Source organism: Madurella fahalii (assembly GCF_045866475.1).
Source record: "Madurella fahalii IFM 68171 DNA, scaffold_1, whole genome shotgun sequence".
NCBI lineage: Eukaryota > Fungi > Ascomycota > Sordariomycetes > Sordariales > Madurella > Madurella fahalii.
Genome location: NW_027263971.1, coordinates 6886553 through 6913510, shown reverse-complemented (window position 1 = coordinate 6913510; position 26958 = coordinate 6886553). Strand labels below are relative to the sequence as shown.

At 51.0% G+C, this 26958-nt stretch overlaps 7 protein-coding genes across 7 annotated transcripts; 3 read left to right on the top strand and 4 right to left on the bottom strand.

Moving 5' to 3' along the window:
• Positions 1-3138: 3138 nt before the first annotated feature.
• MFIFM68171_02055 (uncharacterized protein) lies at positions 3139-3459 on the top strand (the record flags this gene model as incomplete). Its single annotated transcript, XM_071057477.1, has 1 exon — positions 3139-3459. The coding sequence occupies one exon, from the start codon at positions 3139-3141 to the stop codon at positions 3457-3459; it is 321 nt and encodes a 106-aa protein (XP_070913578.1).
• Positions 3460-3465: 6 nt separating this feature from the next.
• MFIFM68171_02054 (uncharacterized protein) lies at positions 3466-5072 on the bottom strand (the record flags this gene model as incomplete). Its single annotated transcript, XM_071057476.1, has 2 exons — positions 3466-4687; positions 4774-5072. The coding sequence occupies 2 exons, from the start codon at positions 5070-5072 to the stop codon at positions 3466-3468; spliced, it is 1521 nt and encodes a 506-aa protein (XP_070913577.1).
• A 3009-nt stretch (positions 5073-8081) lies between these two features.
• On the top strand, positions 8082-8961 carry MFIFM68171_02053 (uncharacterized protein; the record flags this gene model as incomplete). Its single annotated transcript, XM_071057475.1, has 4 exons — positions 8082-8130; positions 8199-8574; positions 8623-8838; positions 8895-8961. 4 exons carry the CDS (start codon positions 8082-8084, stop codon positions 8959-8961), a joined length of 708 nt encoding a protein of 235 aa, XP_070913576.1.
• Positions 8962-9469: 508 nt separating this feature from the next.
• On the top strand, positions 9470-10488 carry MFIFM68171_02052 (uncharacterized protein; the record flags this gene model as incomplete). The annotated part of the gene is made up of 2 exons (XM_071057474.1): positions 9470-9798; positions 9846-10488. The coding sequence occupies 2 exons, from the start codon at positions 9470-9472 to the stop codon at positions 10486-10488; spliced, it is 972 nt and encodes a 323-aa protein (XP_070913575.1).
• Positions 10489-10915: 427 nt separating this feature from the next.
• MFIFM68171_02051 (uncharacterized protein) lies at positions 10916-12368 on the bottom strand (the record flags this gene model as incomplete). Its single annotated transcript, XM_071057473.1, has 4 exons — positions 10916-11459; positions 11601-11612; positions 11677-11762; positions 12345-12368. 4 exons carry the CDS (start codon positions 12366-12368, stop codon positions 10916-10918), a joined length of 666 nt encoding a protein of 221 aa, XP_070913574.1.
• Positions 12369-15287: 2919 nt separating this feature from the next.
• On the bottom strand, positions 15288-16057 carry MFIFM68171_02050 (uncharacterized protein; the record flags this gene model as incomplete). Its single annotated transcript, XM_071057472.1, has 2 exons — positions 15288-15584; positions 15662-16057. The coding sequence occupies 2 exons, from the start codon at positions 16055-16057 to the stop codon at positions 15288-15290; spliced, it is 693 nt and encodes a 230-aa protein (XP_070913573.1).
• Positions 16058-17695: 1638 nt separating this feature from the next.
• MFIFM68171_02049 (uncharacterized protein) lies at positions 17696-19681 on the bottom strand (the record flags this gene model as incomplete). Its single annotated transcript, XM_071057471.1, has 1 exon — positions 17696-19681. One exon carries the CDS (start codon positions 19679-19681, stop codon positions 17696-17698), a length of 1986 nt encoding a protein of 661 aa, XP_070913572.1.
• Between the last annotated feature and the right edge of the window lie 7277 nt (positions 19682-26958).

Genomic DNA, 26958 nt, shown 5'->3' with positions numbered 1-26958 from the left:
CGACAGACGCGATAGATGTATATTTGCCGTCCCAACACCTCGTAGTTATGTCGCCAAAAAGCCGGTCTGTCGAAACCGACGGAAACTCATTCCTTACCAGCTTCTCACCCCTCGCTCGGGGGTCGAGTTCGTACCAAGGCCAGTATCCAAAACGAATAGTATAGATACACGAGGCAAGGGAGAACTGTTCGGTAACCGGGCCGGCAGGCGGCGTTTCGAGGTTCTCGTCTACCTTACAGAAAGGCTCGCTCGCTACCACGAGTTCTGCGCCTGGCTTGACGGTTGCGTCGAAGTCGCTAAGTTGGATATTGTCGTCTACGTCGAGAAGGATATTGGCCGGCCGGAGATCGCCGTGAACGAGACCGAGGCGTTCGATCCAAGCGACAGCACTTGTTAGCTGCAGAACCCATCGTTCCTGGGTACGGGCTGGAATGGTAGCTCTCTGGGCAGCTGTCTGAGACTGGGATAGCTGTTCTTGAAGGGTAGATTCCATTCGACGTAGAAAGATGCCTTCCGGGATACAGAGGATACATTGAACGATATTTGGGTGTGGATGCTCCATCAAGGTGCGGTAGACCGCCTTCTCGGTCTCGATTTTCTTGCTACTCTCTTCCATTTCCTCCATCTGCTCGGGGAAGGCATTGTCGAACTTGGTCGGGCAGTTTAAACGATATTTCGGCTGATATAGAAAACATGGCCGGCAGCGCCTCTGGAGATAAAATTGTCAACCGAGAGCGAGCGAAATGGCATGCGGAGGCAGGGCGCTATTGTGGGTATGATGCTAGAGGAGGTTTTTCAATAGTGCAGGCGATTAAAGATGCCGGTGTAGATACCTAGCTGATGGTGGCTGGGCGACCCACTAGTTATCAAGCAATGAGTCCGCACAGACCTTCTGTTGCGGGGTTGTATAACGATGGTGGTGGTCTGTGGCCAGCCCAACAAGCAACCAGCACTTAAACGGTCAATGGGGATGCGCCGCGAGATCGCCGCAGCCTTCTTTAATCAATACCCGCCAACTTCATTTATATCCATCCACCCTCGTTACACGATTTGACATCCTATGACGACTCTCAACTCTCTTCGCAGTCTGGGCACTTGCCCTTCTTGGATGAAATGCCCAGGTTGTAATTCTCTTTAGGGTTCTCGCACTCAGATCCTCTTTCCTCTGCTTCCTTACGTACACTTCGCGATATACGCCCAGCTGTTCAACCTCATGGCGGCAGGCGTATCTGACTCTTGGATGCATTCGTTGACACATGGCGGTTTCGGCACTGCGGAATTGCCGCTCGTTTAGTGGGACTCGACTCCAAGTTCTTCAAAGGATGAAACCAAGACGTACCTTGAGCAAAGACTTGCCTCTGCTTGTGGTACCTCTGGCGGCGGGGTTGAACAAGACCCGAGCTTGGACTGTACCGTGACCCCTTGCAGAATGGGAATCTGTTCAATTCTGACCGACCAACCAACCAACCGGGAAAAAAAAAAAAAAAAAAAAAAAAAAAAAAAAATCGAAAGCGAGCCGGTAGCTTACCTGATTGTTGCTATGTTGTCGTGGAGCGGCGAGGGTTTGGGGTCGCCAGTCAAAATGGAAGCTTGGAAGACTTGGGGCTGCGGACATGACGAAGAGCCGAATAACTTAAGCACATATTTTATAGTGTCAACAGCAAACTTCCACAAAGGATGACATGAATGGGAGTGCAGGGATGAAGATAGGCGTCTCCAACGGAGGGTAGACAGTTGTGACATTGCCTCGGCCGGGCGAAGTACACGGAACTTCGATCTACACGTTCGACTTCGCATCGTCGCTGGTTTACCTGGACGTACAGATGGCCTGGCTAGTACCTGGATACTTACAACGTACAATGTCATTCACGCAATGACAGCCTTAGTGTGTTGCACCACACCTCCGAGCCAACATGCCATGCAGGAAAGAATAGCAGCGCCTCGTTAGGACTTATTGAGATCAACCCAACTGCCCAATAGAGATCTGGCTGCACGTAAAAAAAAATGTGCATGTCGGCTTCTGTAGTTGGCCGATTTTGGGCCTAGCGGCTGGGCAAACTCGCATCTTCCTGCATTGAGGACCGAACACGCCTCGCCCACGGGGTCTGTCGCCTATTACCTGCCTGCATGTGCTAGCACTGGGGTAGCTTCTTAGCATTCCATGTAGTAAGTGGTCCATGGGGTTCGCCTTCGTTGGTGGGGGCTTCCCCGCTCCCTCTTCATTTTCTTGAGAGCTAGAAGTCAGTCGCGAGAACAAGAGGGTACCTGTTAGCAGATGAAGGAGTGGCCGGCGCTTGTTGCGTATTTCCTGAGATGCTAGGGAGTTCCTGATGCAGCACAGATGAATCCGTATCGGGCGGCCTTCACAGGTGGAACTGCCTGCTGCTACTAATTCACATGTAAATCTAGTTGTACTTGCGGAGAGGAGGTACATCGGACAGAGTGGCTTCTAGGCAGCAACTCCTCGCGCCTTCCATACATCGAGTTAGCAAGTTTCTTCTAGAGGATGGAAAGCACATACAACTTACTTCGTCGGCCGCGCTGCGGCGGAAATCTTTCTGCTGCATAGGCGTTTTCCTGCCCAGCATCCAGGGGCTGCTGGCCAATATCATCTTGGAGTTTAGAATGCTATAGAGCTTCGTGCTCGGGAACCTCAGGGCCGTGAAACCAGGCTGGATACAGGCCGTTTAAGCCACTCCCCCTTCTAGCGTAGTAGCGTATGTCGGACTAGGCCGCTGTTCTTCACTTTAAACACGCTCTTTACGGTTGAGAGCCAACATTACATAAACTGATGAGTCACTTTTCGGATGCATCTGGTCCTGGGATGCATTCTGCACTCGACCATGACTGGCTTGTTTGATTGCAAGGCTTTCACACTGCATATCGCAGTGCATTGCCAGAATGGGATATACGAGGCAATTTCTAGGGCGAGCGAGCCGGGGAAGCCACCAGCTCTCAGCGCCCATGGCATCAAGGCTCTGAGAAATAATTAGTCGAAAGATTCAATCCAGTCCGCAGATCCTCCAAAAGTTCATTATCAAACTGAAAATCAATCGGTATTGCACAACCTCAAGGTGAGGCCCAGAAAATGCCAGCCTGGCGCCTTGAGGCATTTTGGCACTGACGAGTATCCTTAGGATGTCAAACAGAATAACAGATGCTCGCATCAAAGAATTGGAGAGGCTGAAACAGCTCAAGGAAGAGCTGAAGGAAAGGATCCAGAAGGAGCAGGACGCCATGCAGGCTATGCTCGATTTGATGAACGACGATGTCCAAGCGCTTGTTTCCTCGTCATCGAAGGCTGCAAAGGAAGCTCGGGGTAAGGAGTCGACCACCCTCAGTCATCAAGAAGTTGTTGATGCCTATAAAATCGCAATCGAGCGCCTGGAAGAGGAGTTCTCAAAGGTTGAGGAAGAGTTGAAAGAGCTTGAAGAGCTAATGGCGTCAGAGTCTTCGTAGTTTATTCTACCCCCAGCGCCGGAAATGAGATTGGACAAAGCGTTTTCCAATGAAGTACAAGGTTCCCGCCACGAGGATTGTTACCCCCCCCCAAGTGATGTTCTGGAATTCTGGGACAGGAGAAACAAAGCGCTTAATGATGGCGGGTAGCGACCAGCGATCTCCTCCGCGACTAGGCGCTGCTGCTTTGCCGTTTCCGTTCTTCAGTCCATCCAACGCGGCCCTATAAGCCCTGCCCTCGTCAAGCTTCGATATGATCAAGGCTCGATGGGCCGGATCTTCCATAAACGCCTTGACTCTCGCATCCAGGCCCTCTTTGCCCTCCCCGCGGTACCACTTCCAATTGATGTACCTATGGGCGAACCAGTCCATGTCGGTCCAATTCTCGAGTGCATTGGCAACCAGGAAGCCACTGTCGTTCTTAGCCGCCGTCCACTCGTCGGCGAGCAGCGGTTGCCCATACATGTCAAGTTCCCGGGTTCGCACAAGGTCTAGCAAGCGGTGAAATCGCTTGAGGTAATCCTGGTATACAAAGTCGTAGGCGAGTTTGGTAGTGTCGGGTATTCCAAGCCACAATGGGGGAATGAAGAACTGTCGGGGTACCACGCGGCTCCACTCCCAGTCAAGGACCGAAATAATCGACATGTCTTCATCCACAATCAGATTGAACGGCTCTAGGTCGCCGTGAACCATCACAAATGGCCCCTGGTCGAGAAGTGGGTCCACCCATTTTTGGGCATACTGGCGGAAGAGATGGAGATGGTATAGAGCGTCGCCGCCTTCCTCCTCGCCAAGAACACTGCCTCGGCCCCGGGCAAAAGCGTTGTCCGAAATGTCCAGCAGCATTGCCACGTACTTGTTGGCCGATCTGAGATGGCCATCCGGGTCGTAGTATGAGGCTTGGATCGTGGAGGGCTGTAAACCCTCCAGCTCCTGCATGTTGATGTCCAGAGACATCGTCTTCTTATTCACCTGGATCCCGTCCGGGCCGGACTCTAGGCATCCGATCGAGGGGAATTCAAGCCTCCTGAGCTGAACGTAGATGTCGGCTAGCGAGGTGTACAGGTTGGCTTGCTGTTCGTCGGGGAGCTTCTTGAGCTTGCGGAGATCGAGCTTCTGGCCTTTAACGAACTCCAGGATAAGGAAGGACGACAATGGCTCGGGCCCATCGCCCAACGCGTACGCTATCAGTCGAGGGATCGGGATGGTCGTTTTCGAGGCGACAACTCTGCGCGGGAGGAGAACCAATAGTTAGCGTTGGGATCAGTTGAATGGCGGACGTCTAGAAAGCATGGGAAAACCAAAATCATTTACCGCATCGCCGCGACCTCGCTCTCAAGTTTGCTCCTCCCCCCAAACGCTAAACATGGCGCCAGAGGCACGCGCACGACCCATTTTACGCCGTCGGGGAACTGCACAAAGAAGCAGATGTTGAAGCTGCCGCGCTTGGGCTTGTCGAAGAAATCGCAGGGCGTCGCATTGCGGTGCGACGATGCGAGCGCTAGAACTTGGTGCTCTGGGATGGACGCAATGAGCTGGTCGCGCTCAAGGTGAACTCGGGACTGGACGATCCGGTCCTTTAGCTGTTGGGGACCGCGGGATGCGGGCATCATCTCTCTAGCTTGGCCGACGCGGTGGAGTCGCGGGCGGGTTCTGAAGAGTTTCCCTAAGGGTACGCCTAATCACGTGCTCCCGCTCCCAACTCACCACAACGAACATTGCACAGACGTAACACGCGCTCCTCGACGAAAACTCCAGAATCGCAAACTCTGCCTTGCGCTTCAGTGAAGTCCCACAGGAGATGATGTGGGGTTAAGGAGGAGGAGGGGGGGGGGGGGGGGCAAGACACTAAGAGGAGGCCAGCCAGCCATTGGCGTGCCCGCGAGATGCCGGGAGAGCCTGCGGTGGAGAGTCCCGAAACCCAATTCTCCCAATTATCACAGATGGCCCTAGCCACCGGGAACATTGAGTGCTCGCACTGGTGGGTGGATCTAGGACCTGCCGCGTTTCTGCCGCCTCGGTCCTGCGGACTTGATTGAACCAACTCTATGACTGACACAGTAAACCCAGACGTCCGAATCAACCGGGGCCATGGAACTGCTCGTAGAAGGGCCGCACTTTGTGTAGCAACGAACGAGCACTAATTCAACGCCACGGCTTCAGAAAATCAGGTCCAGGACAATAGGCCATCCCTTGATATCTCAGCTCATCCTCGGCGCCGTAAGCTACTCGACGACGTGATGGATATCCTCGCAGTCTCTCAACATTGCGCAATTCGGCCCACAGCGTGGTATTGAAGATGCCACGGATCCTGATCACCGCTCCTTTCCTTCCATTTACTAATGTCCCGCCCATTAGCACGGACTAGTCACGGGTCATGAAGTCGTCGAACCATCCGCTGAACAGGTCATCGAAGTTAGGGCAGGGGCGAGGGGCCCGTAGCGGGTGCTGCAACGGCATCAGTACCGGAAAGAGCACGGGCTAATGTACCGGGGGTGTCAATCTTGGATCCAGCCTTTGCTGGCCAGGTGGGTTTGGGCTGAACCTGGGGGATAGCCCGGGTCGAGCTCGGTGCTCGTCGCGGCGCCACGTATAGCGGCGGTGACGACGGCTGCCCAACGTGGATGGGCGGAAGAGTCGGGGAGCCTCTCGAGCGCGCTCGAGAGATAGTTGAGGATAGCCTCAAGAATACAGGCTTCCGCAGTGACATCTTGCTCTGCTACTGCGATAGCAGCGGGCAGAGCGTCGGCGTACAACAACGGCTGCTATAGCAAGGGGAAGGCAAGAGGAATCGCTCGACGTGCTGGGAAGCCTCGAGACCCTAGATTCAGGTCCGCGGATTCTCAGGTTGAGCGCCGCACATGTCACCCTTTCGCGAGCGCCTCTGCAACCCAGGCCAATGACTGTCACCGGTGACGGGCGGGTCCCGGCCGCCTGTGTCGCTACACGCGCCCGTTGCGTGGAGGTTGGCGTACAGCGCCGGTTGTATCTTCGTTACGTTGCTGTTAATCAGGTTTGGACCCGGTGTTCAGCTAGAGTTGTGGCTACTGTGTCGCCCATGGCCGCATACAGCGAGCCGGTCTTACCGCAACGAGAGAGACACTCATTTGCCAAGCAGAATACTCATTCCTGGCTTTCCCTTCACTAAGGTGTATGTAACTTTGCTTCTTTAAACTGATTCCCTGTGCCTTGCCTGCACGCCGGTAGTCAGGCGGTTGATCGGGCAGGTAGAGCTCCTCCAAATACAGCCATCCTTAACTGCTACAGCTGAAAAGCACGACAGGCGAGCATGTGCTACTCGCCGGCTGTGGCTAACTTTCCGGAGACTATTTAAATCGGCTCTAAGCCCCTCGGCTAGTCTTTACTTGCAAAATAGTGGTTCAGCGGTTCGATAGTTTCACTGCATTGAACGACGGTCGGAAGCCCAATATCCATAAAACAGCCAGTCTTGTGAAACGGCCAGGTCATGGAACTCATCGTTTTCTTGTCCTATAACACTGCTCTGATAGAATGTAGAAGACTCGGGGGCTTATATCTACCCCACTATAAGTACCCCCAGGTATGCCGCCGTAGTGACCACCACCGAGGAGAATGCAGCAAGCCCGCGATACCTTTCTCCAAGACGCTGTCGTCCCTAGGTTATGGCAAAGAAACACGAACAAACGCCGACGGTGGACGACAAGGAGGAGGAGCACGATAATCTGGAATACGAGGCCTGTATCCGGGTGGCCTTCGACTACATCCCAAGACCCGCTCTGTCTTGAGGGTGGTTGGAGCAACGATGCCGAGCTCCGTCTTGTCACGCTCTCGGAATCAGTTTGCACTTTGCTCTTACCTTTAACGACAAACTATTGCCTTGTCGTCTGACCTGGGGTCGCTACGGCTATCTGCGGCTGGGCGGAATGGAGTCGGTGATCACACTTCGACTAGGTCGTGGGCGAGAGCAAACTTTCAAAAGCGAGCCTCATGATCGTCAAGTTGTCTCAGTTCGTGCAGTTCCGGCTCATTACCACAGCATCGACAGATTCCACGCCTGAACGACAGATGCGGAGCAGGTCCGGTAGTGTCGGTCTTTCGAGCCAGGTCAGGACCACAGCTCCTTTGGACGATCCGGTTGGCAGTGTGGGAAGTAAACCAAGGTAACCAAAACTGCCGCGACGCATTTTCATCTGTAAGACATATGGTTTCCCGCACCCGGCCTTACCGTACTAAGTATGCCACTCTGCCGTCCTGGTCACTAGCCGGGAGTGCCCTGTGCCCGCTCCATGCGTCCTACTGCCGCTCTAACCGCTAAACTTACATTCTAGGATGTAAACATACATCGCAACAACGGACCCCTGCAGATGTGCGGCGCTGCGGCTATTCAAGACCATTGTTCACGGCGTCTAATCTTGTATGGCGAGGCAAGGTACACCAATCAATAGACACGAGGATAAGAAAACGCAAAAGCCGTGCCTAAGTAGTATATTGGTTAGCCAACAGGTTCTTGGCAAAGACTTGCAGGCCAAGCCCTACCCCTTCCATTCTTTTCCTCCTCCAGCCCTCCCGCCTCTGCCATCATTCATCCGCGCAAACGACGCAGCACACGAGGCTCCCAATTGTGCAGCCTGCCACTTCCCAATATGTCTGACCAGGACGCTACAACGCCGCGTGTCTTCCTCGCCCGCCACGGTCCGCATCTCCCCGCTCCATGAGTCGCTCCCCCGCCCGCACAATCCTAACTCAAGCGAGCACTGCAGGCGAGACGGAATGGACAATCAACGGCCGCTACACGGGCGTCACGGAGCTAGACTTGACTGCGAATGGCGTGCAACAAGTTCTCGGGTCGGGCAAGCGCCTTGTTGGGCCGGGAAAACTCATCAACCCCACCAACGTTGCCCGTGTCTTCGTGAGCCCACGCAAGCGCACCCAAACCACATTTGGGCTGCTCTTCGGCCAGGGAGAAGAGTGTATTATTGATAAGAGCAAGATCACCATCACTGAGGAGATTGCGGAATGGGGGTACGGCGAGTACGAGGGGCTCATCACGCCTGAGATTGTGGCCCGCCGCGCTGCACGGGGTCTGGACAAGAACACGCCGTGGGACATTTGGCGGGACGGGTGCGAGGGTGGCGAGTAAGGGACCTCCAAGTATCTCGCATCCCCTGGCCGTGCTGAGATTAGTCGCAGGTCTGCACAGCAAGTTACGGATCGCCTAGACGGCTTGATCCAAAAGATCTATGAGATTCAACGGCCCAACATGCACGGCGAGGCACCTGCGGATGTTGTTCTGGTTGCCCATGGACATATCTTACGTGCCTTTGTCAAGCGCTGGCTGAGATACCCGATGGAAAAGCCTCTGGGCTTGATGATGTCGCCAGGAGCGATTGGCGTTCTAAGGTATGGAGCCCGAGGGGTTTTGAGGGGCTTCATCTGCTGACACAACGATGGTGTAGTTATGAGAACCACCGCATCGAAGATCCCGCGCTCATGGTTGGTATGTCGCTCCCTCAGGAACGCTGATCGGGCGGGATTGGGCGGGCTTCGAGAAGAACGCTATTGGACTCTAAACAGGCTACATAAGCCAGGGTGATCGGGAATTGTTGAATTCGTCTACAACTAGCAAAGGTAGCTTGCCAGACTAATGAAATATAAGGTCATCCGTGGCTGATTGCTGGTTCCATGTCAACTGCTTTCACAGAAGTCGTGGTGTTGTAATACAACGCGCCCGCATTCCCAATGGCACTGGTTCCTCCCGATACCTCACAAGTTGTTCTGGTGTGTAGCCTCTGTCCACTCATTTGGCTATCCCTCTATCTAAAGCAATCCCCGTGTCGGGTAGCGCACTCTTGTGCCCGCTGTTCCAATCGTGCCTCGTCTCTCCCAATCATTGAAATCCACATGTTGCTAACAACCTACCCCTCCATTCTCATCCTGTCTAGTAGCAACCAGGGGAAACATTGGAACCTGCAACCATTTTGATCGGGAAACGAACTTAACCTAAAAAGGATACCCCCATCTTAAGCCCAACATGCCCGGCGAGCCTTCTCCCACGCTGGTCAGCCTTTCGAAAATCTGCGAACTCTCGTGCCGTCGTCGGATCGCAACAAAGCTTGTTACGTCTGTCCTCCCCGTCCTTGCCGTGAGCGTTTCCCAGATCACCAAGGTCCTGCAGCTCTCCCAACAAGTATCCCTGGTCGGGGTCGTCAATGCTTTTGGCGACGATCAGCTCAACGTCGATGTCTTGGCCGAGAACATCAACCGCACCGCCTTGGCCGCCTGCCCCCTCGGCAAGCACCGCCAGCAGCGAAGAGGAATCCCGCCAAGCGTCCTGCCTCGGCTGAGGCCCCGGCTCGCGCCGTCGGCTCAGAGCAGTATACCGTTGCCTCTGATCCCCTGCATGGCAGCTCCATCATCAGCTCGAATTGGTCTGTTGGCAGCATCATCGGCATATGGGACGGTCCGTCCGCCTTGGGCCAGCAGCCCGCCGAGAAGATGGTGACCTCGGTGCTGGGCGTCTATGGGCCGCGCACCACCATCATCATGGCCGTGCGAGTCCCGGGCTCCGAAGCCATCTACCTCGAGGCCGGTCTAGGGCCTGATGCCGATTCGGACGAACCCAAAATGCTGATGGTCCGCCCCCAGGTCCGACTTGCGGATCCGCCGTTCAAGATGCGATACCTCGCGCCCGCAAATCTACGAGCAGCCGCCGAGGATGACAAGTACATGGCCCTCATCGCCCACTACGTCCAGCAAAAGTACACTCTTCGATACAGCGGTGGTTTGGTACCCGATGTTGTTCGGGCCTTGGTTAAGAAGCATGGCATCTATGTCTCCCAAGTTACGGAGAAAAGCAAGGCGAAGCTGAGGCGGTTGTATGAGTTATGCCCCATTGCTCTAAGTGTTGAATGCGTCGGGGGCAGGGCTGTGGATCCAGCTGATGGGAAGGATATTCTCGCAGTGTCACTAGAGCATTGTGATGAGAGGGCCGGGCTCGTTTGCGGGACAACAGATAAAGTGGAGTTTGTAATTAGATTACTCCTTGATTAGACTAGTCTGCTGTAGGAGGTGTCTACTCGTCTGTTGCGGCGAATCCCGCAGCCTAATACATCTGAAAGAGCTCGCGGAAGCTGAAGGTGTGTAGTAGATTCGGTATAGCTAAAAGGAAAGTGTGTGGTAATCAGTGGCGAAAAGCGCTTATATGACGAATTTCGGTACCTAGACTTCTGAAAGGGTCCCAATAAGGTGTCTCGGTAACGGCTAGTGGATTCGGTGAAGCCGAATAGTTTACAATAACTAGTTCATCGATAGTAGCTGAAGCAAATATAGTTTACTGCTTCCTAGGAGGCCACTTCCTCTGTAGCTAGTTCCCCAAACGAGTGAATATATAGATAACTTATTGCCGAAAGTAGTGTTCTATCTTATTAAGGCAGACAATAGGGTATTAATGGATTGATCTACCTGCGTAGTGGTGACCTCAGTCTCTCACACCCACTACGTTGTCATTGAGTTCATCTCCTCCACCCTTTTCCTTCTCCGTGACGGCTGTTGGCTCGGCACACTTCTTCCCCCGTGCCTCGATATATTTGTCCAGAGCCGTCAGCGCGTCTTTCGCCGTCGCAAACTCCCTCTTCCAGCATGCTAAAATCACCTCCCCCGCTGGCAAACCCCCGACATCATCCGGAAACTTTTCCTGTTGGAAGTTGGGATACACAACCTTGCCCTCCCACTCCAGCCGGTCATCGATTTTGTCGAACCGCCCCGGCGTCAGCTTGTACGGCCACCGTCCCGTGTGGATTGTATAGAATATCGATCCCATGCCGAACAAGTCTAGAAGGACGCTCGACTGCCAGTTGAAGACGGGACTATAGAACGGGCCGTCGGGCAGGTACAGCCCGTCCAGGCCGAGCTCCTCGCACACCGAGCCACCGAAGTCGGCGAGCAGCAGGTCTCGCGCGCCCGGTGCCGTCTCGTGGACCAGGATGTTGCCCGGGCAGAGGTCTGAGTGCAGCGCGCCGCGGCTGTGGATGTAGTCGAGGGCCTCGGCAAGCTGGCGGCACCAGAGCAGGCGCTGGTCTAGCGGGGTGGACGCGTGATGCTCGTCAAGGTACTCCTGGAGGTTGCCGTGGCTAGTTTCTCCGAGAAGGATGCCATCCCCTTACCGGCCGAGATATCTGAGAGAGAGCTGTGAGACGACCGCCGATAAAACGTAGATGTATCCGGGAATGATAATATCACCTGACAATCCTAGGGTGCTGGCCCAGTCTCTCAAGGATTTGCCGCTCCACAGAGAAGTTATTTGCGGACCGTTTGTCAAAGTATTCCTGTTGCAAAATCGGAACCGCAATTGCAGAGTAGCAATTGGTCCTTAAGTGTCACACCTCTGCCACGCAGAGGTGGTTAAGCGAGGCCTGAACCTTAAACCCTATTTTCCCCCAAATGGTTGGTTGGTCTTTGCATACATTTAACACACCGAGCGGTCTGGGCTCCCCGGCTCCAAAACCCCAAGCCAACAGGGGATCGCATCCGAGAAAGCAAGATCACGTGTGTCAAACGCAAGCCACAGAGTCCCTTGGTGCGAGTTGATGGTACATTAAATTGGCGCCGATTCGGATGTAGTTAGCGTGCCAGGGCCCTCCAGGCCCAGTGCCTTCGCGAAATAAATTCCACCCAATCAATCCATGCTTCGAAGAGTCCAAGGAGGTACCCGATAAATAGATACAAATCCCCATCACAAGTTCCTCCGCATGCAGAGTCGCCACTGTTCGATGCGAACCTTGTCGCCAGGGATTGGAACGGATGCTGACCAAGGGCAGGCTGTTAACGACCGAAATATCCTTGGCAAATGAAGAAAATATATCCTCACCATCAACGCATGGTAGTCGTGGTAGTGGTACTAGCCATACTGGGGTTGCAAACCAGGCAGTCATGGCGGCCACAAGCGTTCTTCACCTTTGTCGAGGCAAGCTCATTCTCCTTCACTGTATGACCCGGCGCTGCCATATCTCCACAAGCATCAAATTTGTAGTCCTTCTTTACACGCTTGCCACATGTGTGGATCGTGACAGAGACATGTTTCGTGCACATAGTAGCGGTGGCGTGGAGAAGGCGGATGAAAAGCGAGAGATGAGCGGATAGGCGTTTTGGACGCTCAGATGAGGCAAGGTGTCACAGCCGGGAGTTTGCTGAAATAGTTGACAGTGAAGGATTGACCTGGAAGCTTAAGGCTCTTATAAAACCTTGAACTACAGTTCTGTGACGTCCTCTGCACCCAGGCTAGGCTAGCCACCCTTCAAAGCTAGGCACCCTTGAATAGGCTGTAGAATTTGTAGCCAAGGGAGGGATGGCGAGGCGATGTTCTGTGTTGACGCGAAGACCCGCAGATGATTTCATTGATACGGTGTAGACCATAATGACAGCGAGGATAATACAAACGCAAGATAAGCATGGAAACGGAAGTCATTATACAGCCGAGACAGAACCTCAGACAATATCTACACTCACCGGGCCATAAAGGCGCTCATACTTGTCAAGCGCCTCCATCTCCACCACGTACTTGTAAAGCTCCCAAGTTTCTTCCCCACCTTTCCACTTCACAACAAGAAGTTCCAGGCCGCCGTCATCCAACTTCTTGTGGTCACAAAATCTTTCTAACTCCCAGTCTTCCACCCCGCCGTCGTCGCCAACCACTGGAACGGCATCCGAGACTGATCACACAATTACCGAGCACCGCTTCGAGAGGACCCGGCGGTCTTGAGCTTAATGTGATACCTTATCTCTATGGCCGCGGCAGTACGCCCCGGGAAATGCTTGGCAATCGCGAGCCAAGACAGCCTAACTCCTTTAAGTAACGGATCCATGCATCGTCCTCTGGTCTGTATCTCACCCTCCTCGAAGCTGAAGTCGGCTTGGGGTTTCTTGTTGTGCCTTCGTCCTTCGTAGATCCTGTGCTCCCCTGCGCTCCGCTGTTTTGCCGGCCGGTGCCTCTTGGCTAAGGAAACGGCTCCCCGATTCTCCATTTCACGGTAACCCTGGACACTTCTGAGCAGACAGGGAACTTTTATGGGTAAAATTTCACTTGGGGCACAGAATGCGGCGAACGTGGTAGTCAAAAAGAAACGACTTTCTATTAAGTTCAATACAGTACAGCCTATCGGCGTAGATTCCTGCGATGGGGAGGTTGAGAGTCACGCCGTTGGGAATTTGGTTGAGGGGGGCGGGGAGTTGGGAAGCCTAGAGCTAACCAGCCATTTTGTCGCCGGACTTTCATGACAGCCGTGTTGTACTGTAATTGGGAGTGCATGCGGAAGAGATGGCAAAAGTTGAGCTGCCTGATTAAGCTCATTTGTCAGGCGTGACACATGGGATATTAACTCTAATATGCGGTTGGCTCTTGGGCTGGGTCACTCCGCAAGCAGGAAATCGTTTTCACAACACCGTGCTCTTGCAGCACCCATTCCGTCACTTCCCTATGAGTGGACGCCGGAGATGGCTCCCGAGAGAGTAACGTTTTAAACTGTGCCTTGCCAAAGAAAAAACTTTGTTGTACACTGTTATTGATACGGGTGCAGACAGAGCTTCTGCCGGACCACCGAGGCAGTCCCCCCATGAACTCAACCCGAAATGCGAAATGTGATGGTCGTGGCCAGTGGCATTTGTTTCGCCTCCTCGATTTCTACTTACGCACTTCGCTATTGCCCTAGAATCTTCGTTTACCTCGGTGGTGACATGTTTTCCAGGTCACATTTTTGTGCCTTTAACTTTTTCGCACCTTACCAGTGGCATTTGTTTTGGCAGCTATTGGTAGCAGCGGCGTGAAGGGGAAAGTACCCGTCAGCATGATGTTTGTCTGCCCCGGCAAACCGATACAGTGCATCATGCAGCCGCGACCGCATCACGGCCAACCAGGGGAAAGTTATCTTAGTGAGTCATCCCGAGCTGGGCTGCAAGGTCGGCGCTAATTCCGCAGACAGGCATCGCAGGCGGAAATAGCATGGAGAGAGCAAGAATGAAGGTATATTGTCGGAACCACAAGAAAGCGAAATATCCGGCAGTTGCCGGGTACCACCAAAATATTATAACAGTCTGGTCATCCGTTTAGTTAGGGTGTTGAGGTTGAGCAAGATTGAAAATTGGTGTTTGCACTTATCGCATGCAGGACACAATAATCTGGTGTTGGATTGTGCGTTAGCGTGAACGTTTGACATCTGACATGCTGCCTCAGGCAGTCTGTAGGGGGCAAGGTTGCCTTCTTTCGATAGCATGGCTTTGGAGCGAAGTGACTTGAGGAGTACAAGAGCTGTCCTGCCCGTTCCCTTCCCTCCGCTAGCTGTACTTTACATTTCTCTTCATTCTTCTCCAAGCCCCGGACCTAGCAAGCTACAACCCCAATACATCCTTCGAAACAGTAGACTATCCTACAAGGTACGACTAAATACCCCTTGAATTCCATTACCTAGAAGGACTGCTAAGTTTCGATGACATGCCAAGAGACTACAGAAAGAACGACAAATCATGCCGAGCGAGGTCATGAAATGTCCGGGCGGTTGCGGTACAGATATATCATCGACTCAGACGCAAAATAATTGTCGCACTTGCAGCTCGTATGTTGACGCTTGACACCCGCTATCCCGGTCTTTACCTTCCAGGACATAAATCTGACAGGAAATGCAGCCGAAAATGATGTCAAGCGGGCTATAATTGAACCGTCGACGCGTTGAGGGACCCAGCTATGTGATGGTGTTCTTGGCAGATGAAGGACGAAGGTGGGCGGCACACGCTTATTGATGTTATATAACTAACCAGATAGCCACTTTTGGTTGAGACAATCGGATCTTCCTCTCCGCCTTTCAACTTATGATATGCTCCCCTAGCTTTTCCTTCAGCGATAGCAGATGCTGCATCTCTACTTTGACACAGTGAGCCAAGAGCCACTCGCGACACCGCTCCGTGTCATCCTCCTCGCCCTGTAGCGCAGCGCCGGTTCCTTTTCTCTTCCAATACGGCTGCTCGAACCACTCGGGCCAGAAACCGCCATACTCCCAGTCGATGATGGCGTTGATCTTGAGTGTCTCGGGGTCGACGATGACATTATGCTGGCCCAGATCATTGTGACAGAAGACGTAGCTCCCCTTCTCAAGATCGGGCTTCGGCCGCCAGCAACTGTGGTGGTTCCAGAACCGGCTGTGGACCCGGTTGGGCATAGCAGCGTCTGGCCTGGTACGCCGGGCGTGTCAGATCGGAGCGACTTTAGCGTAGCAATATGCTCCAGCAGCTCCTTGGTGACCACCTGTTTCTGCTCCTCGGTGAGCTGGGACATGCTGACCCCCGGCACGAGTTCGGTACTGAAGTAGAATGCCCCGTCGTCCTCAAAGGTGTGCTGCAGGCGCGGGAGCGGGATGTCTGTCTTCTCCCGGAGGTACACCAGGATCGCGGCGTCTGTCTTCCATCGCTGGGGCAGGCAGGCGGATGGTGTCCAGTTGGTGGCCGTTGTCATCCATTCGTGCCGCCGAAGGGTACGCTTGATAAACGAATTCCCCACCTCATAGTATTTTTTATCCGGAGTAACTCCAGTGCAGCCTGCTTCACGGTGCTTGTTCATATCTTGGTTGGACACCATTTTGGTACCGGGGAGGACAAGTAGGACAAGGTAAGGAAGGGCAAAAGGCAATTGAAGAAAACCGCAAACAAGAAACACAGCTGCCCTTCCGTAAGTGTTTAGAGGTAGGTGAACAAGAATGCTTTTCGCGAAGATCCGTATGACAGTTGTGACAAACGCAACTGCTGCACTCATGCCATGGGCCCGCCAAAATCCGGTGAGCCGCGTCTAACCATATCTAAGGTACTCACAATCCCGGTCCACGCCTGTCAGTCACACCGAGATTCTGCAGAACAGTCTAACATCAGCGCATTACTAAATGTCCTAGAGGGCATACCGTTAGAAGGTCTAATGGCTGAGATTCCACTGTATTCGCAAGATGGGTTTGAGGTATTCCTAGACGCTTTGAGTACATTGTCCAGTCTAAAATCCTCTCCTGCAGTGCTCCCTCCCGACTCCTTAACAAATCGCGCAGTCGACCCTGAGAATCTGTTTGGACGTGATTTTCAGCCCCATGTACAAAGACCGTGGGAACAGCTCATCTACTCACGGTATTGATGGGGATGGCCGGGCTTGCGGCTCATCGGCGTCGTTATCGCTCCGGTTTGTTTGACGGCTAGCATCTCTTGACTTTTGTGTTTCAAGCCCAAACTGTTCAGCAAATCCAGGGGCCAAACTTCCCGACCACTTTCCTTCTTTCCTCACCTAAGAGTGCACTGACTTCATCAAGCCCGCGGCGTGGAACGACAAATCTCGTGATGGGCGAGGTGGAAGAGAGGGAGGAAATAGAGCCTAGCGGAAGGCGAGACCTGGGCCGGCGGTGCACTGGGGGGCGGGTGGATGGGGCACCGAGGGGGAGTAAAAGGGTTTCTATTTCTCTTTTCCATTTTTTATTCTATATAGGAACCAGGCAGCTGGGCTTACCTCTCGGTAGAATCTCAGGCAGCATCTACAATATCTTCAGTAACCGTCCCTTAAAAGTGCTCATACTTGTTAAGCGCCTCCGTCTCCGCCACGTTACCGTACAGTTCGCATATCACCTTTCCACCTTTTCACTTCACAATGCGTTTCAGGCCGCCATCATCCAGCTTTCTATCGCCACAAATCCCCTCAATCTCCCACTCTTCCTCCCCGCCGGCGTCGACAACCACTAAGGAGGGCGCCACGGGAGTGATCACACAATTACCGAGCCCGGCTTCGACGGAGGCGGGGATCGGCGGTGTTGAGCTTGGATACCTCACTTCAATGGCCCCAGATATAAGTCCTGGAAAATACTCTGCGATCTTGAGCCAGGACAGCCCTTCTCCATTAACTAGTGGATTTCTGCATCATCCTCTAGCATACATCCCGCCCTTCTTGAAGTTGGCTTGGCCTTAGCCATAGTGGGTTGATTGGTCTACACTACTTCCGTTCGGCAATTTCTACGCCCGCGGCAACACGGGGATTCGCTCTTGATATAATCTTGTACTCTTCTGTTTCCGAGCCCTCAAGATACGGGGAAACCGTAATTGAGTCCGCTGACAGCTCGGCCCGGGAGGATAGGACTGGTCTGGATGGGCAGAGATCAGCAAAAAAGCATGCTTGTAAATACTATGAATTGAGCTTATGTTTCATGCCAAGATTTACATTGTGAGTCGATATGTTCTTCCATCTTTCCGTCTAACGTCTCTCCCTGAGGTAAGGGGACGGAGAGCCTGGTAAATGATTGCCTGTGATATGAGCCTCCTCTGGCGGTGCCGGGCCATCGCTCACATGGCTCTCTTGCAGTTTGGCTAGCGAGTCAGGAGCGATAGCAATATGGCCCGCGCAGCAGCAGTCTCTCTCGCCGCACTTGATCAGCTTGAATAACTTGCCCTTTTCCGGCTTGGGGAGTTCCTCGCAGCACTTCCAGCTCTGCTCTGGGGAACCCCGTCCGCATTCGTAGACGTTGCGGAGCAGGTGGACGGCAGACAGGGCCTTGAACCGGGTCCACCTGTCGTCGTTCCACTGGACACCGTGTTGGGGCTCCGGTCCCTCCGCCAAAGCATCGGAGTGGGCGTCGTGGTGTAGGTGGAGCTTCAACCTGAGCAATATCTTCACCAACAGCAGAGCAACCAATATAACGGCAATGGTGATCAGGCCAGTAAGGGAAAAGGTCTGAACATCCGGAGTCGACACAACAAATTGGTCAGCACCCTCGCGCGGCAGCCCATCTGAGCCTACAAAGATATTGCTGCTTCTTCTTTGGTGCCCAGTTGGCTCGAATAGGGTGCAGTCGACAAAAACGTTCTGAGAGTTGACGAAACTGGCCACAACTAGACGCTCCATGTCTCGGTGGATGCTAGCTACGCTAGCGTCGATGAGACCGCGGATGGAGTCGGATGACGAGACGACGGAGTCGAGCGCCGATGCGCCGGCGGCTCTGCCGACAATCAGGATCCTGGGTACAGCGAACGCGGACTCCAGCACACGGAGCAAGACCTCGGGAACCCTCATACCGGGCTGATTCCGAAGGCCGTAGACGCTCGGAACGGTCTGCGCCCCGTAGCTCCACTTGTCTTGCTGCCAACAGGAGAGGGCTGGCCTGCCGCGCTTCACCCAGAATTTCGCGTCGTAAATTGCCGAGCTGGTCGAATTCCGGAGCTCTGTTGCATACCATGGGTCGGACCCCGCCGAGATGCTCGCTCGATGGGCGGAACCGACTAGGATAGCATACGAAACGTTGCCATCCCTAGACGACTGATATGCCGCATCTGGGTGTACAACGAAAAAAGTTCTCGGCGCATAGTTATAGTGAGGTTCGCTTATGAAAACCGCGTGCGGCATCATGCTTCGGTTTAGCCATAAGTGGTATGCATCTACGGCTTCGCCTCCCAGCTCCATGTCAAGCCAACTGTACTCGGTTCTGCAGCTACCCGTGACCGCCAATGCAAGGTCGGATGCCTTCTCGAGGCCGAGGTCCACTCCGGTGATGTTGTACGAATACGTCAACCCATACATAGGTTCTGAACTGTCCCCGCTTGAACGGACGAGAGTGTCGGGGGTAACCTGCACCTTAGACCGCATCCTCACCCTTGCGATATCTACGCTGCTAAGAGCTCGTAGGACCGCAGTACTTTGGAGCGCGGAAAAAACGGAATCAGCGAGATCGTCATCAGGTGGAGGGCTTGGTGGGTAGAACAAGAGGCTCGACCGCACCGGAGCGACGTTGCCGATCTGGAGGAAAGGGGGCCCGATGATGCCCATCACTATGCCAAGTGTGAAGATTCCAAGAGCCATGATGCCGAATGTTAAGCCGTAGAGGGAGTCTTGCCAGAGCAGCGGCTGTCCAGGCTTCCTACCACGGAAGGTGCCTACGCTGTCGTATGTGAAACCCGCGAGCCCCTTGAAAGCGGTCCATGGATCAGGGGCATTCCGTAGCGTCACCAAGGCCACGGATCGACGCTGCGTCGAATTGCGTGAGGCCGAATACAGAGTCACGGAGGCAGCGAGCCCCCAGATCCACGGGAAAATCAGAGTGAAGATGACAGAGAGGGCGGCGTTAATGAACTGGCTGCTGTCGGTAGTGAAGGCAATCGCCCAAACATCACCGTTGTCGGTCGGCATTTTGAACGGCTTTGTGACGAGATACGCCGTTTCGGGGGGTGTAACATATGTATCAGACATGTTGCGTCGTCGTGGCTGCCTCTGAAGCCAGGCAATTATACATCAGGTCGTGGGTGGAGGCTACGGTGAGTGGCGTGGCACCTATGTGACGGCACGGCCATACATGTATACATATACCTTGACATTACTACTGTATATCGCTCATAAACTCACCCACGGATGCAGAAGCATGGGTGATGAGGAGACAGGCAGCCAGAGTAAGGAGCCGGAGCCATGGTCCGTATCGGCCGCCTCATAGCGTGGTAAACAACGGCCAAGTTGTGCTCCTGCCTGAGATTAGCGCGAGACCATTCAGAGATGCCACTTTCTCCTGTGTGATCAAGGAGACATATGCAGACAGTCATGGAGCCAGCCAGCCAGCCCGCCTTTTCCGGCGAAAATGGCCATTGGCTCCGCCGGCGGACTTCCGGCCATACGAGGTGGTGTTGCAGATATGATCGGCAATGATCAGCAACGGCTGCAGCTAACGTGCTGGATTTGGTGTTGCTGCAGACACTTACAGGGTGTCTAGCCACTACATGTCTTAAAGGCCTACACGTAATTAGTGGGCCGTCGGTGACTTAGCTGGCTGCTGTGCTCCGACACGCGAGTCTGCACCCAATGAGGAGGTTGGACTATCCTCAACCGAAGCAGAGCTGGATACTGTTGGCTGACTGCGGGCTGGGTCGTAAGTCACAGTTGTGCTCCACCGATATCGAGGCCAGCGGCCCAGCGTCCGTGATCACCTGGTAGAATCTACAGTACTGCAGCATCAGCTCATTTTCGGCGCGTGCTTTCGCTTCTACTTCGGTCTGAGATAGCGGAAATGGATCGATATGGCAGGCCTGCCTACTTACTCGTAAATAACTTCTCTTTTGCCCTGATACCCAGGGTTTCTCTTCAACAGACAGCCTTGACCTACAGAGGCTTGATCGTATGCAAATTATCGTTGGCTACCATTTGACTGAGACACTCTCTGCTCTTGCTGGCACGCTTATTGGATTTTCGGCCTACCACCGGCCCACCCCGAACGCTGATCGATGACCAACCAGACGATGGCCGCGACGGAAAGGCTTTTTACATACACGTAGGTACGCGCGAAGTGGAGGGTTCGAAGCGGAATCAACCGCCACGTTACCACCGAAAAGGGTACCACGATTGCTGCCACGACAGAAGGCTTACGCCTCTTGGGTTTGGCCATGGTATCTCGTATCGCGGACGCCTGACCCGACTGACTAAGACACGACATGTCATTAGGGAAATGCGCATTCCGTACCAAACAGCGGCGTTAAAGCCTAGGTAATGTTGCTGGATATAATATTCTGATACCCGCCCTTAAGACCCCGCCAAGCCTTCCTACTACTAGGCTACTTTCCCCACAGAGCACCGTTCATTGCCGCGTCCGGAATGCCGTCGGCCATTCGTTCCACGGTCCTCCTAGCCGGGCTCGTGTCTATGATAATTCCGGCTTCGGTCCAGCACGCGCCAGCGCTTGTACTCCGCGATGTGGCTGATGATGTGATTGAGGTTGTTTGCGCGTATGGCACGTGTGGGGTCGATAGGCCAGCGGTCAGTCTTTGTACCTAGAATCTTACATGGTAAGCTAACGAAAGCAGTTTGCGCACCCTGCTACAACGGCATCAACCGACCATTCCACATCAACCGACTCTCCCACGGCGGCATCAGCCGAACCTTCCACAACGGCACTTGGCCCCACCGGGTCAGAAGAGACAGTGGCTGGGTCAGCCGGCACTCCGGCCACGGCGAGTGCTAAGTCGGCGTTTTTAGTAGGCCTAACGGTCTTGGTATGGATGGCTGTGAGATAGTGTTTTACGCCATTTGGCTATGCGGTGTTGGCATTGGTGGCCTCGCTTCTTTGCTCCAAGTACTTGAAGGCGGACAGTTCTTAGCGAAGAAGTTCCAAACAAGAGTAATGCTAGCTGGGCTGTGTCCACGTTTCTCACCCATGAGACAACAAGCAGATATTGTGCCCCTCCCCCCGCGGGTAGTATCTTCAGGTTGCCCATTTCTTCCTATTTCCAACTCTGCTGATTTCATACAATTTCACCGCCACGCCGCCGCCGCCGAAATCCGCTGCGATGGATTTAGCGATAGAGCCTGTTGCCGTGCCGCGGCTAGCGTACGATATACCGAACCCGCCAGACGGAGGAATTAATGGCCAGCCCGCCGTGACGATTGACGACCTTCAGGCTCATCTCCAGGCCCACACGAGGGAGCATGGTTTTGCTGTTGTCCGACGCAATGGAGGCAACTATTGAGGAGTCCCAAAGAAGCCCACGCACTTCAAGATCTGCTCAGCAGCTCGTCACGTGAGCTCGTCCAGACTATTTTCATTTATATTTAAGCTAGTCTTTCAGTCTCCTACTATAGTAGATAGATTCTTAAAGACTTCAACCATTCCACACACTTCCTAACACCTCTGCCAAGCTCCTACACGTATAACAGTTATATGCTCGGCGCTCTAAGCCGCTTCGTACATAGCTAGAAACCGCGTTGTAGGATATCTACGTAAGTTAGAGAGTTCATTTCTTCCGAAGTAACCCTAACCCTAAGAAAATAAAAAGAGCTAACGTACATTATCAGCGAAAGTGCCATATCACCAAAAGTTCTACTAATCTCACCAAAATACGTCTTCTACCTTTTGTCTTACTTTCTATCGCAACACAACATAAAGCAAAAAAACAGCGAAGCTCAAGTGCAATTAGCCCTTCAGGCAATACAAAAAGACCTGAAGCTAAACTTAAGAGCTACAGCTAAGATCTACTCTGTCGAGCACCAAAAATTCGGTTGCCGCTAATGCGGTTAGTAATCCCGATACGATATTTCTGCCAACTCGCGGAAATTGACTAGCCTAGAAGAATCTGTCATTATTCAGTATATCAATGACTTAGATTCTAAAGGATTTCCTCCCCGCTTATCTGTTATAGAAGGTATGGTCAACCAATTGCTTGCCAAATGCGACGCGGGACGCATCAGTATACTCTAGGTATATTGCTTTATTAAACGGCAACCAGAACTTACTATACGTTTCAATCGGAGATATGACTATTAGAGGGTAAAATACAAAGATCTGGATATTATTTGTAGCTAGTTCATGCTTGTATAGAATGTAATTGTAAAGTACTGAATCTAAGAGGCGGATATCTATAAATTTGATGAGACTAGGTTTCTAATAGGTATTATCTCGACTATAATAGTCGTTATAAGCTCTAAACAATGTAGTAGAGTAAAATCGAAGTAGTTTGGTAATTGTAAATAGGTAATAGTAATCTAAGGTATTAATATAACTAGTTAAACAATCTTATTATTCATTATTATCAAAGGTAAATATCACTTCTTATTATAGTACGAATATAGCCTACTACCGAAGGATTAGATTATTGCTATATCTGAAAATAGTTAGACTACCAACGAGAGAGGTCTAGAATAGATTTAGCACTTTAATAAGTATACTAAAGCTTGTATAATCGAGATTCATCACCTCCTTATCCTTAATAGCTATAACAGCTACTACTTAACTGACTTTAAGATAATGTACATGATAAGCGAGTAACCAGAACAAACGAGTGACCATTTTTTCACCACTCCACTACAACCATCCTCAATTACACAACTACAACGCTAAGAAATAACAATAACTAAATTGGAAATAGATGAATTAGGCGATTCTTGTTACGTGGGAAAATGCAAAATAAGATCAAAATTCGTTGTTGTCTATCTTGCACTGTCAAGAGTGCGGGAGCACAGTAATATATAACAAGAATGGGCCAGTGCCTAGAAAGGTTCTAGAATCCTAGGGTCACATGACCCCTGGGATCCTGGCTATCTGACCCATCTAGGCTCCCACCACATAACAATTCTGCAACCTCCTTATACATACGCGTATTATGACCAGGCTTACCGTATATGCCATAGCACCGAATCTTCGTACGAGCCTCCCTTGTACCACTACCATTTTGTTGTGTTTTCTAGATTACCTGTCTACCCACAGCCTTCTAATCTAGTAGATCTTGTGTTTTTTGTATGGTAAGTGATCTTCTAAGCTGTATATATATTTTTTTAGCTCTCCATCTCTTACTAAGCCCCTCATTGGCCTTGCGTAGTATAGAAACCTCGCTATGTAAAATAGCTACCTCGTACATTATAGCCATCATTCCTTTAGCTAACAGGTCTATAGCAGCTAGCATAGGTATTAGAGAGCTACCCTGATACTTAGATATCCGGGTTTTAATAAGCTCTAACTGTGAGGTGGTTTCTCGAGGGTTATATAGTGTTTGTGAGATCTAAGATTATGTTGTGCCTGGCCTTGAGCTTAGGGGTGTTGGGATGTGAATGTATATATCTAGCTTAGATATTACCCTCTCTAGGTCATACAGTACAAGGCTGGCTCTGGCAAAGCCACTCTGGATATTTTCTTCTGTAATTGAAGCAAAAAAAGCTACTCTGAACCTACAGAGAAACTCTAATTTGCTAATGTATGTAATACTCATCAGTATCAACTGCTCAATTTAGCAGTTATATACCTTCTTCAACGGTGCAAAACAACCAACATCCAATAGCTGAAGTAGGTGTGAGGAATATAGAGGTATGTAGAGTGTAATAATATTGTATTCCTGGTAGTAGGTTTCAAATTCCTCGGTATAGTAACTATCGTAGCCATCTAGGATTAATAGCCAGTATATACCCTTCGTACAAGATACTATATAGTAATCGAAGTACTTAATCCAATTAAGGTCTATTGTATTTGTAGTCCAGCTATTATCAGTTGTTGCAATATACCAGGTTGCCGGAAGATTATACTCTTGATACCAGTTGGTAAGGTGGTATTACCTAGCTAGGATAATAAATGGTGGAATGGTCTAGCCTTGAGCATTTACCCCTTGGATAACCGTAGCCTACTCATGATTACCAAGCTAGACCTATTTAGCCCTACCATAGCCATCTGAGGTATTAACTACCATAGTTGGGATAATAATTATCAAAAGGGTTAGGTACCAGTGTAAAGGATCAGGATCACAGGATCTAGTACAGGAGCTAAACCTATGTACTCTATTGAGCTGAGGAAGACTAGCAGCTAACTACGCCACTGTATAGACGTTATCCTGTACATATATGTCAGATTGAAAATTGGGGATTGCTGTGAGAAAAGGAGAGTGAAAGGATGATTCGCATTGAAGGAGCAGCGTCTACGCAGCTATCGCTTCTAAGGAGGTGGTAGGTGACAGTGTTGAACTCTGAACGTTCCAAAACTTCCGGCGAAGCCGGTAATTTATAGGCCCCTGACCCTGGCAGTACCCCGCCTGCACCTGACACCCTCTTGCACCTGACAATATATCTCGTCTATAAAAGGAGTAAATGTCGGATGCATAGCACCTCTGAACGTTCGGAGTTAAATTTAGGATGGAAATTCAGTATCAGTGTAATGAGAGCTACTGGGCAAGACCGGGAGAACTAGCCGAATGACGGTGGATGATGTCACTGTACTAGGGTAGATAAGAACCCCGTAGAAAACCCTCTCACACAGGGAACTTCTAATCTATAAGGATCAGTCTCTATATAGTCAATGACAATAGGAGGCTGTTCGTAAAGCTATTACCCACTGATCGAACCCTTTTCGGTACTGAGATATCGTAGTCTATCTCCCTCAATGTATTCCTAGAACAACCCCCTTTATAATTCTGATCCTTCTGTTCTACCGTTGGCCGAGATAGTATCTACGATAAGTACCTCCCGTGAACTGGGAGCAGAGTCGAGTCTAGGGGAAAATACCTCCCAATTACCTACAAATCCTATACGCCTTTATCGGTTGGAATCACTAGGATTTCGACCTCGTATATCTTCGTATACCCTTTCAGACTCCCGGGTTCCGTATTAAGCTCCTTACTATAATAACCTGTTAGAATCAACCTGTCTTCGGATATAGCAACTAGAAGTACTGAAATAACTACGAGAATAAGAAGAGGGTTTGCTTCGGAAGCTAGGTATCTTACTAGGCAAATCCTTACCGAAATACAGGCAATATCGTTCTCCTTCAGCAGGTTCTAGTGACTATAATAAGAACCGAAAGGCGATTAAGATGAAGTATCTAATTCAGTTCCCTAATAATACTACCTATCGACGCTATTTGGAATAGCTCTAAGATCTATAGCAAGTATTTATAGGAGACCCGAAACGGTTTAAAACGGGTATAAACCGGATCCTTTTCGCCTTAGATCAAATAAAAGAACGTCCTTATAATCGATAGTATAGTTATTGCAATAATTTTCCGATAGATATATAATAAGAGGCCGAAAACGACTAGAAAATGTTTAAAGATTGGATACTGAACTATATTCGAGATCTTATAGATCAAGAATCTACTATTATAAAGTAGCTCAATGATACTAAGTAACGAGAAAACTAGTCTCCTTTAGACTTTTATTAGTACTTGGAATTCCTTGAGGCCCAATTCCCGAAGTAGGACGAAAAGGCTTGTACTCTTACCTTTTATATAAAGCTTTTATCTATAATTAGTAACTATATCGACTTATACGTCTATAATAAACTAGAGACTTAGGAAGAGATGGTTAAACTCGCTATTTAAATTTAGTATGGTTTCTAGTACCGAAAACCTTAGGAAGCCCCTAAGTATTCGTCCCGATATCCTTCTTACTCTTTTCCTTTATTGCGTTCTTCCCTAACCTATAAATCGTTATTTTATCCTCGAAGAGCGTTATTATCCTGTTATTACCAACAAAATGTATAGTCAACGACGCTATATACGAAACCTAACGACTACTTTATATCAACCCTATCTTATTTTAATCAACTGAACTCTATAGACAGTTAGGGAAACCCTTTAACTTGTTTCGTTTATAGCAGTAATACCCATTTTACTAATAACTACTTATAAAAGGGAGTATCAGTAAATAAAGCTACTAGGTATCCTAGTTACCGAGGTGGTAGATCGTGCTTAAATCGGCGGGGAAACGGCAGATACCGGTAGACGTAAACCCCGATTATGTCGGTGAAGATGATATACTAGGGGTTCCAGTTAAAGAACGAATATATACTTCCGTAACCTTGTTGAACTATACTCCTAAGTCCATTATAGTCGATCTCGATACTGGAGTAGAGATTAATATCGTTAGTCTGGAGTTCGTAAAGTAGTAGAAGCTCCGATAGATCGGGATGCAATTACCCTGTATTCGGTTTATAGATTATTATATCGTTGAAGCATTTAGTATTTATAAAGTTCCTTTGGAACTGATAGACTGCTAAGGAATTACTAAAAGAAT